The 14,017-nt window shown below is 50.1% G+C and overlaps 1 protein-coding gene across 9 annotated transcripts in view; it reads left to right on the forward strand.

Annotated features, from left to right (window-relative positions):
• TNRC18 (trinucleotide repeat containing 18) overlaps positions 1 to 14,017 on the forward strand; it is a 111,820-nt gene that overhangs the window by 57,987 nt on the left and 39,816 nt on the right. For 3 of the 9 annotated variants that reach the window (XM_029054775.2, XM_029054793.2, XM_029054818.2), the window contains 10 exons: positions 4,682 to 4,787; positions 5,227 to 5,280; positions 5,921 to 6,126; positions 6,511 to 6,657; positions 7,151 to 7,335; positions 9,595 to 10,018; positions 10,813 to 11,787; positions 12,687 to 12,862; positions 13,174 to 13,310; positions 13,663 to 13,791. In XM_029054775.2, coding sequence (XP_028910608.1) covers positions 4,682 to 4,787; positions 5,227 to 5,280; positions 5,921 to 6,126; positions 6,511 to 6,657; positions 7,151 to 7,335; positions 9,595 to 10,018; positions 10,813 to 11,787; positions 12,687 to 12,862; positions 13,174 to 13,310; positions 13,663 to 13,791 — 2,539 coding nt within the window. The remainder of the gene's footprint in view (positions 1 to 4,681; positions 4,788 to 5,226; positions 5,281 to 5,920; positions 6,127 to 6,510; positions 6,658 to 7,150; positions 7,336 to 9,594; positions 10,019 to 10,812; positions 11,788 to 12,686; positions 12,863 to 13,173; positions 13,311 to 13,662; positions 13,792 to 14,017) is intronic. The other 6 variants (XM_029054799.2, XM_029054830.2, XM_029054825.2 and 3 more) reach the window with 4 other exon arrangements.

The following is a 14,017-nucleotide window of genomic DNA, read 5'->3' on the forward strand; positions in this document are numbered from 1 at the left end:
ATCTGAATTCTAGTCGTTTGAGATGTTACCTCTTCCTGTTTGTTTGTGGGTGGGTGTTTGTGTGTTTTTAAATAATGAATAGAAAAAGCTGGATGGGAAGGACCCGTGAGCCAGAGGTATGTGCTTGTTGGTAGAGTTAGCCAGCTCTCAAGATGCAAAGATCAATCAGAGATAGAAATAGAGTGCTATTACAATGGGTTCTCCTTAGGTAGGTTTGATGGATTGTCTTTTCTTGCTGCTAAGATGATCTTGTTGTATTTGTTAAACACTTACTTTGTGCCAAGTACTATAGTAGGGACGACAATCAGGTTGGACGTAATCCCTGCCCTTCATGGGCCTCACAGTCAAAGAGGAAAGGAGAAAAGATATTGAATCCCTATTTTACAGATGAGGAAATTGAGGCACAGAGAAGTTAAATGACTTGCTCAAGGTCATACAGCAAGTAAATGGATATCAAGCAGCAAGCTGGGATTAGGCCCATGCTCTTTCTATTAGACCACCCTGTTTCTCTCCCCCATTCTTCAACCAACTCCTTCAGAGGTTTGATGGAGGTTTTATAAGTCCAAAATCAAGAGAATGTTGATAAAAAGGTCTGTCTTGCACCTTCAAAGATGAGCTGCAAAAAGCAGTTCTCTATGCCCTCTTTAAAGCCCACTGGCTTTAGGGGATAAGGAATGGTTTTGCCAGGACAATGAGAGAGATGTGAAGGAAAGGACCTCAGTAGTTAACTCCTATGAATGTTACAGAAGAGGATATGTCCTTCATAGCTAAAAATAAGTCTATATGAGACCAGTAACTCAGTTCTGGGTCTCCAAATCTCTTGGTTAGCTCTTCTGTCCCTATGGCCTCATGGCTTCATGATTGTGTTTCTGTTGGATTTGGAATAGAGACAAGTTGGAATTTCCTGATCACTGAGAACTATCAAACACTGTGATAGGCTCTACTGAGGAAAGTTAGGGAATCTCCTTCGGGGCTTTTAAAAATGGGGAGAAATTCTCATCAGCTTGTATAGTTTAAGTGATTCTGCAGAAAGGTGGGAGTGGGGGGAAAGAGGTGTGAAGGACTGCTCAGAGTAACTGCACCGTCAGGTTCTGAATTGTTGGGGTGCAGAAGGATTAGTTTTCTTCTTATTAGTATGGGTTTTCGTTTTGTTGGAATCAACCCCTTTGCTCTTCTAGTGGAGGGAGAGAGGTGAGCCTCCCTTTCCCTGTGAGAATGTAATCCTGTGCTGAGGGGAGAGGAGATCTCAAGATCTGTTGGCTATAGTCTCCCCATGGCTTCAGCCAGAGGTGCTTGGCTAGGCCCTCCCAGGACACTGGATTCCAGAAAGGGAAGATAGGAGTGGGCAGGGGAGGCCGCGGAGAGCTACTGGGAGCTCTTTTGGCTCAGATCCGCAATGACAGGGAAAACCCAGTGAGAGAGAGAGAGAGGTAGAGAGAACCAGCTCCAGTAGAGGGGCTATGTAGGACCCTCCAGGCTGACCAAACAGAGTCCAACATGCCACTTTCCCGGGGGATTTTAATTAATCTTGATTAACTTGTAGTCAGTCAGTTGTATTTATTGTGTGCTTACCGTATGCAGATCACTGTACTAAGTGCTTGGGAAAGTACAGTATAACAATGCAACAGACATATTCCCTGCCCACAGTGAGCTTACTTGTACTTACTTGTATCTACTCCAGTGCTTAGAACAGTGTTTGACACATAGTAAGCACTCACTACTTACACATCATCATCACCACTGGTATTTATTGAGCACTTACTGTTCGCAGAGCAGTGTGCTAAGCATTTGGGAAAGTACAGAGTAACGGTTTGTACATATGTTCCCTGTCCATAACGAGCCAGCAAAAGACAGATTTTGCTGACTTCTTATTCAGTGTTCTGTCCACAGCACAAGCAGATCTTAATAAGTCAGAGACCTGCATCTCTCTGGGGAGTCACAGACAGAAAGCTCCAAGAAGAATGCATTATCAATATGATCATCAGTATTTGTGGAAAAGGGGTTGGGTGCCGATCACTGTACTAGATTCTTAGGACTATACGCTAGAAGTGAAAGAAGTGGTTTCTGCCCTCAAGGAACTTAGAATAGAATGGGGTGAATAATACAAGAACCAAAAGTTGAAAGCAATACTACTATCGGGGATCTGCCCAGTTTAGTAGTCTGTCTTGTCAGTGGAAAGGCAGGGGTACCAAAGGACACTAGGAGGCAAAGCGTCATGACCTGATGGAGTCTTCTGGTCTCCCCAGGTTACTCCTCTTGGGGCCTGGTATTTCTGCTGGTAGTATGAGAGCCCAAGCTTGCCAGAGTCCACGGAGTGGAGGAGGGATTGCTCCAATTCTGCCTGAATAGACCATGTTACTTTATTGTTACACTCCCAAGTGTTTAGTACAGTGCTCTGCACATAGTTAGTGCTCAAGAGAAGCAGCATGGCTTGATGAATAGACCACAGCCCTGGGAGTCAGAAGGAGCTGGGTTCTAATCCCGGCTCCTGCACTTGTCTTCTGGGTGACCTTCGGCAAATCACTTCACTTCTCTGTGCCTCAGTTATCTCATCTGTAAAAAGGGGATTAAGACTGTGAACCCTATGTGGGATGGGGACTCTGTTCAACTTGATTAGCTTGTATCTACTCCAGCATTTAAAACAGTGCTTGACACATAGTAAGCGCTTAACAAATACCAACATTACTATTTTTATTATTAATAAGTACCATCGATTGATTGACCAGGCTCTAGTGTTCGACAGCTAGTTGAAGTAAAGGAGGTCTGGCACCCTATGCTGGGCTTGGTCTCAAGATGGAATATTTTGAAATTACATGAAGCCTCCTGGTACTGGTGTATTTTTATAAATCAATTAATGGTATTTATGAAGGATATTGTTGGACCATGTAGTGTAAGAACCACAGACATGCAAAGGGTGGGCAGGATAGCTAGGATTTCTGCCAGGGAAGGCATCCAGACTTTGGTGGAACTGAAGAGACACCCACTACGAGCTGCCCGTCAGGCAAAATGCAGAGTGACCCACTTGGAACCTCTCTGGGGAGCAGAAACCCCCCTCCCCTCACCAGCAGCTAACATGCATGGTGCCCACCAGGTCAGCCCCCAGAAAGCAATCCCAGGGAAATGAGCAACAAGAAAAGTAATTAACCAGATGTAAATGAAAGCATATGGAGCCTGGAGACAATGAACATATTTCTCCTTTTAAAAGAAGCAGACTTTATTGTTTACTCTTGGGTCCTGGGCCATTGGAAGAACAGGGTATACATGCACCCCTCACTTCCCCTACTGTGTTGGTGACGAGCCCTGGATGTTTCAAGAAAGTCCAAGAGAAGACCCGTACTCTGTCGAGGCCAGTATTCAGGATGGGAGGGAAAGTTGAGGAGGGGAAAAGTCAGGGAGAGGGAAGGCTGGGTTTTGTTGTGAGCAGAACTGCCATCCGGGTCTGTGGCCTCGAGTCTCCTACTTTCTCGGGGCCTCAGTTTCCACACCTGAGAAATGGGTGTGTGGGGGGAGGAGGATTTGGGAGATGATGTCTGTAGAATGCTTTAAGCAACCTGACCTTCAAGATGCCAAGTTGTGGCAGTGCCTGCTTGGCCACTTGCCTGGGGTCATCGTGGAGCTTTGACCTGGGGCTCTTGAGGCGAGCTGTAAGTAGTCTTGCAGGGGCATCCACAGTGTAGCACCATCACTTCTGGGGATTACTTGGACTATGCTGGCCAGATGTCAGGTGGATAAACCCCATGAATGAACTAAACTCCCATTTAGCCTACAGTTGCAAAGCTTGATTGTGTCCAACCATTTAGCGGGCACCTGTTCCCTCTTCCGGTGGAGTAAGCTGAGAAGGGAAGTCAAGGGGTTGCTGCTCAGGAGCAGGGATGGGTCAACGGTTCGCTGCTCGGGAGCAGGGATGGGTCAACAGCTCGCTGCTCAGGAGCAGACAAGTCCAGAGGTAAAAGGTAAAGCAGGCTGGAGGATGAGGAGGGCTCGCCCCATCCGCCATTCCCACAGCACCTTTGTGCCCATTACTGTACACTGTAATTTATTTTCAGTTAGATTGCAACCTCCTTGAGGGCTGGGACCATGTCTACCTACTTTATTATATTGTACTGTCCCAAGCACATAGTACAGTGCTCAGCCCAGAGTAAGCACTCAATAAATACCATTGATTGATTGACAAGGGAGAAGAGTGCTGACGGGGAGAAAATGCTCTTTCTTGTGAGGTTGTCGTAGAGAGACTGTTTCTCCCCAGTCACTCATATTTATTGAGTGTTTACTGTGTGCAGAGCACTGTACTAAGCTCTTGGGAGAGTACAATATAACAATAATAGACACGTTCCCTGCCCACAATGAGCTTACATTTTACAGGGGCAGACGGGCAATAATATAAATAAATAAATTACAGCTATGTTGAAGAAGGTTGTGGAGGACTGGGGGAAGAGATGGTATCATCTAAGCCCCAACTGGATCTAGGCAGATGCAGGACGTTCTTTGAGACCATCACTGTCCTCAAAGTGGGAAAATGTGTGTCCACCCATGACCTGTGCTGATCACCTCCTCTGGGGACTCCAGCAGGGGTCCCTGGCCTTAGATTGGAGGGTTGAAAGTGCTGCCTCCAGCCCACAGTTCCAGAACAGGGGAGATGAGCCCGATCAGCCCCCCAATCTAACTCCTGTCCATTGTTTAGGACACTGTGGTCGCTCAGATGAGGACTGTGCAGAAGACCACAGCCGCCACAGAGAAGAACGTCTCCTGGGCGGGCGCTTGGAGCGGGACCAGGAGAAGCTGCTCAGGTGAGCGGTGGAGTGGCTACCAGGCTCGCTTGCTGGGGCCACAGAAGGGGTCCCTTTTCACTCCAGCTGACTTGTCCCTCATCTGGGATGAGGCCAGGGTTTTATCCCATTGCTCCCGAGATGGTCTGGACGTGTAATGCCTGCTCTCTGCCGACCTGTTGAGGGGGGTTTAGGGTATCAGATCTCACTGATTTCTAGATGGGAGTAGGGATCAAGGAACCAGAGCCCATCTAATTAAAGATGGACCTCTGCGGGAGGGTTTGGGAAGTAGGGATGAGGAATTGTCTTATGCTGTTGAATCGTCTCCGACCCATAGCGACTCAGTGGGGACATCTCTCCCAGAATGCTCACCTCCATCTGCAATTGTTCTGGTAGTGTATCCATAGAGTTTTCTTGGTAAAAATATGGAAGTGGTTTACCATTGCCTTCTTCCGTGCAGTAAACTTGAGTCTCTGCCCTCGGTTCTCTCCCATGCCGCTGCTGCCCAGCACAGGTGAGTTTTGACTTGTAGCAGATTGCCTTCTACTTGCTAGCCACTGCCCAAGCTAGGAATGGAATAGGTATGCCTCTGCTTGACTCTCCCTCCTGAAGGCGAGACTGGTAGAGTACTGGAAACTCTTCAGGTGAGAGTCTGAGAGGGGAGGGATGAGGAATGGAAGCTCTAAACTCCTAATATGTGTGGGACTCCAGCGGGATAGGCTTCAAACAAGATACCTCAAGTCCTACAAAGTCCAGTCCACAGACCCATATTTTATCGCTGACCCCCAAGACTGAGTCTCCAGAATTCCAGGAATCCCAGCTTTCTCTGCCTCTTTCCCCTATATTCCCCAGGCCCCTTCCCAACCTCTCGTCATCCCCACTTGCCTGGGGAGCTCAGCTGTCTAGGTAGTTCTTTGTCAGGACAATTCCTGGAGCTGGCTGAGATCTCTTCCCCTTTCCATCTTGCTTGGCCCCTAGGGCTTCTATATTAGTGGGCTGAGCTCCCCTGGGCTTTCCAGGATGAGTGAGTTTGCCAACAGTGGTACATCCTCCTGGGACCCGATGGTTTTGGGTGGGGTTTGGGGCAGAGAGGCTGGTACTAACCCCTCAGTTTCCTTTGTTCTCCTTTTCTTTTCCCTTGCCTATACCACCAGAGAAAGCAAAGAACTGGCCGACCTGGCACGGATCCACCCTGCTGGATGTGCCACGAATGGCCTCAACCCCAACCTCATGGTGACCGGTGGCCCCGCCCTGACCGGCTCAGGGCGCTGGTCTGCTGACCCAGCCTCACACCTGGCCACCCACCCTTGGCTCCCCAGGACCGGTAGCCCTTCTATGTGGTTAGCTGGCCATCCCTACGGTGAGTGCTGGGAGATAAAGGGGGTGAGCGGGGTGTGAAGTGTGAGAGTGGTGGTATGTGGAGAGAGTTCACGGAATTGACTTTTTCAAAAAGCTACTCACCCAGTCACAGTTGAGTCCGGGATCATTGGAAGATATTCAAAAAAGTTTATTTGGCTACCTGTGCCTGAGAAGTAGTTTTGAACTTACTGGCAAGAAGACTCATCTGAATCCAACAGGAAGGCTGGAGCAAGTAGGCTGAATCCCTTCCGTATAGTTCCCGTTCCCAGTTTCTTAAGACCCTGCATAGAGCCAGTGAGGCTCCTGTCCTTGTTCAGCAGGCTCCTGGACCCCTGGGCCGTGCCCTTGGTCGGACTCACTCATGTCTTGGTGTCCCTTCTTGCAGGCCTGGGACACCCCTCCTTACACCAAGGAATGACACCGGGTTTCACCCCTGGCATGGGGAGTTCACTTCCTTCAGCCTACCAATTTGCCAGAGACCCTCAGTCCGGGCAGCTGGTTGTGATCCCCAGTGAACACTTGCCCCACTTTGGTAAGTAACCACTTGGGAAGCAGAGCCTGGAGGCACCGCACCCCACCCCCCATTTCCCCTCACCCTCCTGCTGAGCACTGGAAAAGAGAAGAGGCCTTTACCTATCGCCGCCCACAAGCCTCCTGAACACAAGCTTCCACACTACCAGAATGTCAGGACCCAAATCCTGAGCTGGTGGGGACCTACCTCCATCTCTGGCCCTTGGGGACAAATAGAGTGGATCCGGCAGAACCTAGGGAGAGAGAAAAGCTTGAGGTGGCCGGACGAGATGGAGAGGCGAGGGGGAAGGGATTCTTACTCAGGGGGATGGATCTGGTGGGTTTTCCTGGGCTCCTTCTGGAACGAAACCTCCGGAGGGAGAGAGAGAGAGAATCTCCCTCTTCTACTGCTGTCTCCACCCTGGGGACCCCGCCCAGGCCGATGGCGAGGGTGGCACTGGGCCTTGTCATTTTATTGAGTCGTTTTTAGTTGTGTGTTTGTTTGCCCTCCTCAGCGGAGTTGATGGAGCGGGCTCCCCCGCTCTGGCCCGCGATGTATCCCCCGACTCGCAGCTCCCTCCAGCACGCTCACCAGCTCCAGCTGTTGTCTCACCAGCAGTTGCTTCGGCAACATGAGTTGTACATCTTGCAGCAGCAAGCGGCGCACGCCATGGAGCTGCAGAGGAGCGCGCAGCTGGTGGTGAGTCAGGGTTGGACCCCAGAGAGGCTTTTCCTACCCCAAAGCAGAAGAACCATGAGTGCATCTGTGTGGGGGCCAGAGCAGAGAATCCTAGAACTGAAAAGATCCTCTGGAGATCATCTGATCCAGCTCCCTGCCTTCCGGCAGGTTGACTACCTAAACCATCCAGATTGGTGGTGTCCATTTTTGGGGGATGTAGATTACTTCAGCCTGCTTGGCAATCCGTTCTTTGAATGAATCAAGCCACTGAGCTGTTTCTGACTCTTAAGCAAAACCTTACTATACTGCTGCGGTTAATCGATCAATCAGTGGTGTTTATTAAGTGCTTACTGGGTGCCGAGCACTGTGCTAGGTGCTTGGGAGAGAACAATACAGTCGAGTTGGTAGACATGTTTTCTGCTCACAAGGAGCTATTACTGCTATTATTAATAGTACTATTACTACTAGTGATGATATATAGGAGAAGTCTGACCTAATGGAAAGAGCACGGGCCTGAGAGTTAGAGGAACTGGGTTCTAATCCAAGCTCTGTCACTTGCCTGCTGTGTGACTTTGGGCAAAGCAGTTAACTTCTGTGCCTCAGTTTCCTCAACTGTAAAATGAGGATTAAATGCATGTTCTCCCTTCTACTTAGACGGCGATCCACCTGTAGGACAGGAATGGTGTCCGAACTGATTAACTTGTATCTAACCCAACGTTTAGAATAGTGCTTGATACATAGTAAGTGCTTAACAACTGCAGTAGTGATCATATGTGGCAAGCACTGAACTGTATGCTAGATTAGGCACAACGTTTTCTGAGAGAGGTTCCCCCTCTCAAAAATCTGAATTAGTTCATTTGTAGGTGGGACTATGTATAAGATATTGTGTGTAAAGCCTTTTGCCTGTTTTGGAGCCTCGTGGTCGAGTGTCCGCAGCTAAAAACACAGGTCAACAGTGACCTCTCCTGTTTAAAAGCGATTAGTATTTTCCACCCCTCTCTCTATTTCAGCGACATGCAGTTGCCCCTTTCATCCCAACCCTAGTGCAGTCTCTTTTCTTTCCTTGCTTCCGACAGTAGCTTCCATTATAGGAGTTTGGGGGAATTAAATCCTTAGGGGAAACCATCTATTCAGTCTGGATTTGATGCTGCTGTCACTATTGATAGGCTCAGCTTCCCTTGAGTACCCAAAGATCAGAGTTCATCCCCCCACCCCGTCATCCCCTGCTTTGGCCAATGTGGTGGTGTTCAGCTAGGGAAGGAGCCAGGAAGCCCATCACTATCTAAGTTGGTGCAATTCCAGGAATATTAGACGCTCCAGTGTGGGAGCAGGATGGAAGAAAGATACCGTCTTTCCCACTCTCCGTTTCCCTGCCTTGCCTCTCCCTCCTCCCCATCATACATTCCAGAGTGGTGAAGATGAATAGACATTGCCCAGAGTGGGCATTGTGACTGCAGGTGTGCCTGGCACTTGATAGAAATGTCAAACATTTTGATTCCATTGGATGAGGTGGAGAGGAGGAAGGAGGAAATGGCTGAACTCCACTATCTCCCCCTTTGAGGAGCAGCTGGCAGTAGTTCCCACACCTTGGACTTGTAGCACTTTGCTTAGTTGACTCCAATATTGTCTCAGTCTAGACGGGGCTGAAATCTGCCTCATGGGTAGCAAGGCCTCTAGAAAGGCATTTCATCAGTCCTGCTGTTCAAGTGTCAGGGACAGTCAAGAAACAGTCGTGGGTATGCCATTGGGGATGGTCACCTGGATGTGCCTCTGCTTCTCCAGGGTGGTAATAGGCCCCTCTCATTGGCATAGATTGTTTTGGTCGGTCTGCAGAGCAGTTGGCTACAGGAACAATTCCTGTTTTTCCACTGGCATCGACTCCGCGGGAGTCAAATTGCTATGTGGAGATGATCCTGTTATGCGACCCAAACTTTATTAAAAGCACATCTCCTCCAAGAGTCCTCCCCAGATTAAGCCCTCATTTTGTCTTCTCCCACTCCCTTCTGCTACAGCCTTGCACTTGGATTTGCACCCTATATTCACCCCTCAGCCCCACAGCACTTTTGTATATATCTATAATTTATTTATTTATATTAATGTCTGTCTCCCCGTCTAGACTATAACCTTGTTGTGAGCAAGGAACATGTCTACCAATTCTGTTATGTCATACTCTCCCAAGTGGTTAGTACAGTGCTCCGCACTCAGTAAGCGCTCAATAAATATGATTGATTGATCCTGGTCTTGGAAATGTTGACTCCATTTTATGTTTTTCTGCAACAGGAAAGGTTAAAAGTCAACGAGCAACGGGCTGAGATGGAAGAGAAAGTCTCCAAACGCAGCCTGGAGGGCAGCAAACAGGGTCTCTCCTCCTCAGCTTCAGGCCTGCTCCATCGCAAACCCCCGATCCTTTCCCCCAGCGCCTCTGCATCCTACAGCAAGGCCTTGAGTCCCCCTCCCTTATCCCCCCGGGCCTCACCCGTGACCGTGCTTAAAGCCAAGGTGATCCAGAAGATGGAAGAGGCACCGAAGCCACCAGCTTACTCCTACCCCGCCACCCCGAGCTCACATCCATCTAGCCCTCCCCCTGCCTCTCCACCCCCGGCCCCTGCCATCCCCCCCAAAGAAGAACTTCCTGAGAATGTGGAGAAGAAAGATTTGGAAATGGAAAAAGAGGCCTCCAGCCCATTCCAAGCCTTGTATCCAGGTAAGGGAGTCCCAGCCTGTGTAGCAGGTGAGACAACCATGGGACTGTAGCTTGGATTATGCCTTGCATTGCCTCTTGACGTCAGGAGATGGTGGTCTGCCTGAATTTGAGTTCAGCCCTTCTTAAAGAAAAGTCCACCATTATGAATGGCCCAGACTACAGCTATTAGTAAACAAAACAATAAAAAACTCTATCCCTCTCCTTCCTTCCAGGGAAGCACTTAGACAAGGCCAGAATGTAGATCAGCTTTCCTTGCCACTAGCTCATCATAAGTCAGTCACTTCCTGTCTGAGCAAGACCACCAGCTGAGCTTGGAACATGGAGATTGAATCTCTGTCAATCTGAGAATGGGTTGGGCCGACTGATTCCTTGGATCTCCTAGCCTTAGCTTGAGCATATAGCTATAGCTTGAGCCTTAGCTTGAGCTTAGCTTAGCACAGTCTCTAGACTGTAAACTCTAGACTGCAAACAACTCTGTTGTATTGTACTCTCCCAAGTGCTTAATACAGTGATCAGCACACAGTAAAGCATTCAGTAAGAACAACTGATGATGATGAATGATGATGAAAGGAAAGCATCCTGGTCATTTCTTTGAAAACATGTGTCATGGATTGGCCATCCTCTGTTGCAGTTTCATGGTCCCATTGAACACTCACCATGTCCTAGGCCCCAAACAGAATATACACTCAACTCACTGTCAATCTCCTGTCACCATTTTACAATGGAAGTTCCAGGAGGACAGACTGCTGGTGTTCCAACTCTGAACCTAATCGTCTTCCCTGTGTTTTTGGCAGAGATTCCGCCAAGATATCCATTCCAGTCCCTTCCTGCCTCTTTTGGGAGACATTATCCATACCTACTCCAGCCCACAGCAGCTTCCGATGCGGATGGCTTGGCCCCCGACGTCCCGCTGCCCGCGGAGGAACCCGAACACATGGCACTCACTCCGGAAGTCAAGCCCATACACCTGTCCCCATCCAAAATAGTGGAGCCTCTCCAGGCCTCCCAGGATGAAGAGGAACCCTTGGAGGAGAGGGTGAAGGCCGAGGTGGAAGAGGTGGAGGAGACTCGGGAGGAGATGTCTGAGCCGAACCTGGAGCCTCTGACGCTTCCCGCTCCTGCCTCTGGGCCAGCCCAGAGCCTGGACAACTGCGACCACTTGCTGCGTCCGGTGGAAGCGCTGAGCACCGTGGAGCAGGAGATGGCAGAGCTCCAGGATTGTCCGGCGGAATACCAGGTTGGCCAAGCTGAAGGGGAAACCCAAGCCCAGAACGAAGTGACGACTAGGATTGAGAGCTGCACTATTCGCATGGACTACAATGACAGGGGGACGCAGGAGGAAGAGGAGGAGGAGGAAGAGGAATTGAGGGAGGCTGCCCCCAAGGAGGGACTTGAAGCTGAACCAAGTGGACCTCCCCTTGGGGTAGAGCCACAGGACAGAGAAGTGGGGAGGGAACTCTTCAGCCTGGCCTCAGAGGAGGCAGTGCAAGTGCCAACAAGTCCCCCTTATCCAGAGGAAGTGATACCCTGCCAGCTTCCCTCGCTCGATATCAAGCCCGACGACCCTCTGGCTGGCATGAACGCCTTGGTGGCTGCCACGGAGCTGCCCCAGGCATACTCCTTGCTGACGGCCAGCAGCGTCACACAGGCTCTGGTGAACCTGGAGGTGGCCCACAACCTGTCCCTGGAGCAGAGCTTTCTGCAGGGGATCACCCTGCTGAGTGAGATCGCTGAGCTGGAACTAGAAAAGAGGAAACAGGAAGTAGAAAGTGAGTTGGAGGGATGTCTTTTTTTTCTCTAGAGGTTTCTAATCTGGAGGGCCTTCTAGGCTGCTAAAGTTGCTGGTCTGATCCCTGTGGTCACTAACCTTGGTAACGCTTTAGGGATTGGTGGTTCCCACCTTGGGCACCTTGACTCAAGGGAGCAAACCCATTTTCTAGTTTTATACATAAATGATTGTTCCTTAAACCCTAATGGCCATGTTTCCTTGCCTTCACACTAGTAAAAGACCCACCCCCAACAACTCCCTACGTTCCTCCTTTCCCATTCAAAATCACTTCTTTCTTCTCCTATCTAGCTACTCTTTCCTCCCGATCCCTGCCAAAGCCTTGTTTCTATCCTTCCTGCCAATGTTCCCTTCTCCTAAAGTCTCCCTCTGGGAAATACTGTCCTCAACTTCCACGAATACCTGATTCACCAGGTTTGCTGCTACCAGCCTACACTGTCCTGTTGAAACTGGCATAGCAGTAACCACTCTCCTTGGGCCTGTGGGGTCTGACTTTGTTTTTTGGCCTAGCCCAGAACCCGAAGATCCAGTCATAAAAAACTAGGTTCTTCTCCTTTGAGCGCCTTTAGGTATTTAAGATAAACAGTCCTTTGCCCAGGGGTCTGACTTCACAGATTCCTGTTTGTGAATCTCTGAGTCTTGTGTGTTGTCAAGAGGCCTCCTGGGAGGGAATCCTTCATTCTCCAAACACCTGTAGAGAATACGAAAATCTCCAAACACCTGGCAGGTTTCTGTAATTCACAGACGGGGCAGTGGGTTCAGGGAGGAGAGAAAGGATGCTCGGTTAATCCTTCCTAGGTGGTTGAGGGGAGAAAAACTTGGCTGAGACCCAAGGTGCTGCCCGAGTCTGGACACAGGCTACATCTCCAGTTTTCTCCTAAGCAGACCCAGAGAGTTGCCCTGTCCGACCCACCATGGAGAGCTTGCTGGCTGCCAGCACCCACATGCTGATGGAGGTGCTGTCCAACCCCTTCATGGACCCTCTGAAGACCATCCGACTGCCCCGTGAGCTGAACCCCAACAAGAAGTACAGCTGGATGCAAAAAAAGGACGAACCAGTGAGGCGTTCTCCCTTCTGTTCTTTGTAGAAGCTCAGCTAATAGCCCCCTTCCCCATAGAGCAAGGCTTTCTCAAGGGCCCCTTCCTGTTAGTCTCTCACTAGATGGAGGTTTAACCCCCATCTGTCCAAGGTGTGGGCTTCCACCTACCGAGCTCCACAGGCTAGATTTCTGTTGAAGGTACCCCTTAAAGCTGGCAAAACGAGCTCTGTTCCCACAGAGAGGAGAAAAGTCCGTCTCCGGTTGTTTGTGGTCCCGCTGGCGGAATAGGCAGCGTCTCACCTTCCCATCCTCTCGTTCCTTTCCTCAAGATGTACTCCATCAAGTCAGCTATCGAGAACATGGATGCGATGGAACTGGACTACCGGATGAGGCTGGCTGAGCTGCAGCGGCGGTACAAGGAGAAGCAGCGGGAGCTAGTGAAGTTGCAGAGGCGCCGAGACTCTGAGTAAGTTGCCCGTCTTCCCCCGGTGACAGGGGCTTCCCCACCCGCCCTTCATTCCCAGGCCCCGTTCAGGTCAGAGAATTCTTCTGAGAGGGAAAAAGAGCTTAGGAAAAAACCTCTGAGATCAACCAAAAACATTCTGAGGCTAGCGGTCCCGGTCTCTCCTTGAGAAAATCATTTCTCTCTCTGGTTCCTTTAGCTCCGGGTAGTGGTTTTGTGGCAGCAGGCAGTTCAGGGATGTGTGTGGGTATGCTTGTGTGAGTGTGTGTGTGTGTTTGTGTGAGTGTGTATGTGTGTGTGTGTGAATGTGCTGTGCCTTCTCTGGTTAACAGTCAAGCGTATGGTTCTTTTAAAGGGAAAAACGTGAAGAGAAAAGTAGAAGCTTGGCGAGAAGAGGCCCAGGAAGGCCCAGGAAACGGAGGCATGGATCAAGTGCTCTGTCGCCCCCTCTGGAGAAAGGGAAGAGTGACAGCAAGAGTGGAAAGTAAGGCCGGCACCTGGGGCAGCGGGGAATGGCAGGGGGGCTTCGCAGCGGCATACTGATGGGAGGACCGTGGTTCCAGGGGCTGTTGATGTGGCGTTGTGGCCCAGTGGGCCCGCGTTAAGCAAATGTCACTGTCCCAGAGGTGGTGTGGACGTGGTAGACCGGGCTCACGCTCCCTGGGCCAGAGCAGTAGCGTCTTTCATCAGTTGGGTGGCCACGCGGTCAG

The sequence above is a fragment of the Ornithorhynchus anatinus genome, chromosome 2 (assembly GCF_004115215.2).
Source record: "Ornithorhynchus anatinus isolate Pmale09 chromosome 2, mOrnAna1.pri.v4, whole genome shotgun sequence".
NCBI classification, from domain to species: Eukaryota; Metazoa; Chordata; class Mammalia; order Monotremata; family Ornithorhynchidae; genus Ornithorhynchus; species Ornithorhynchus anatinus.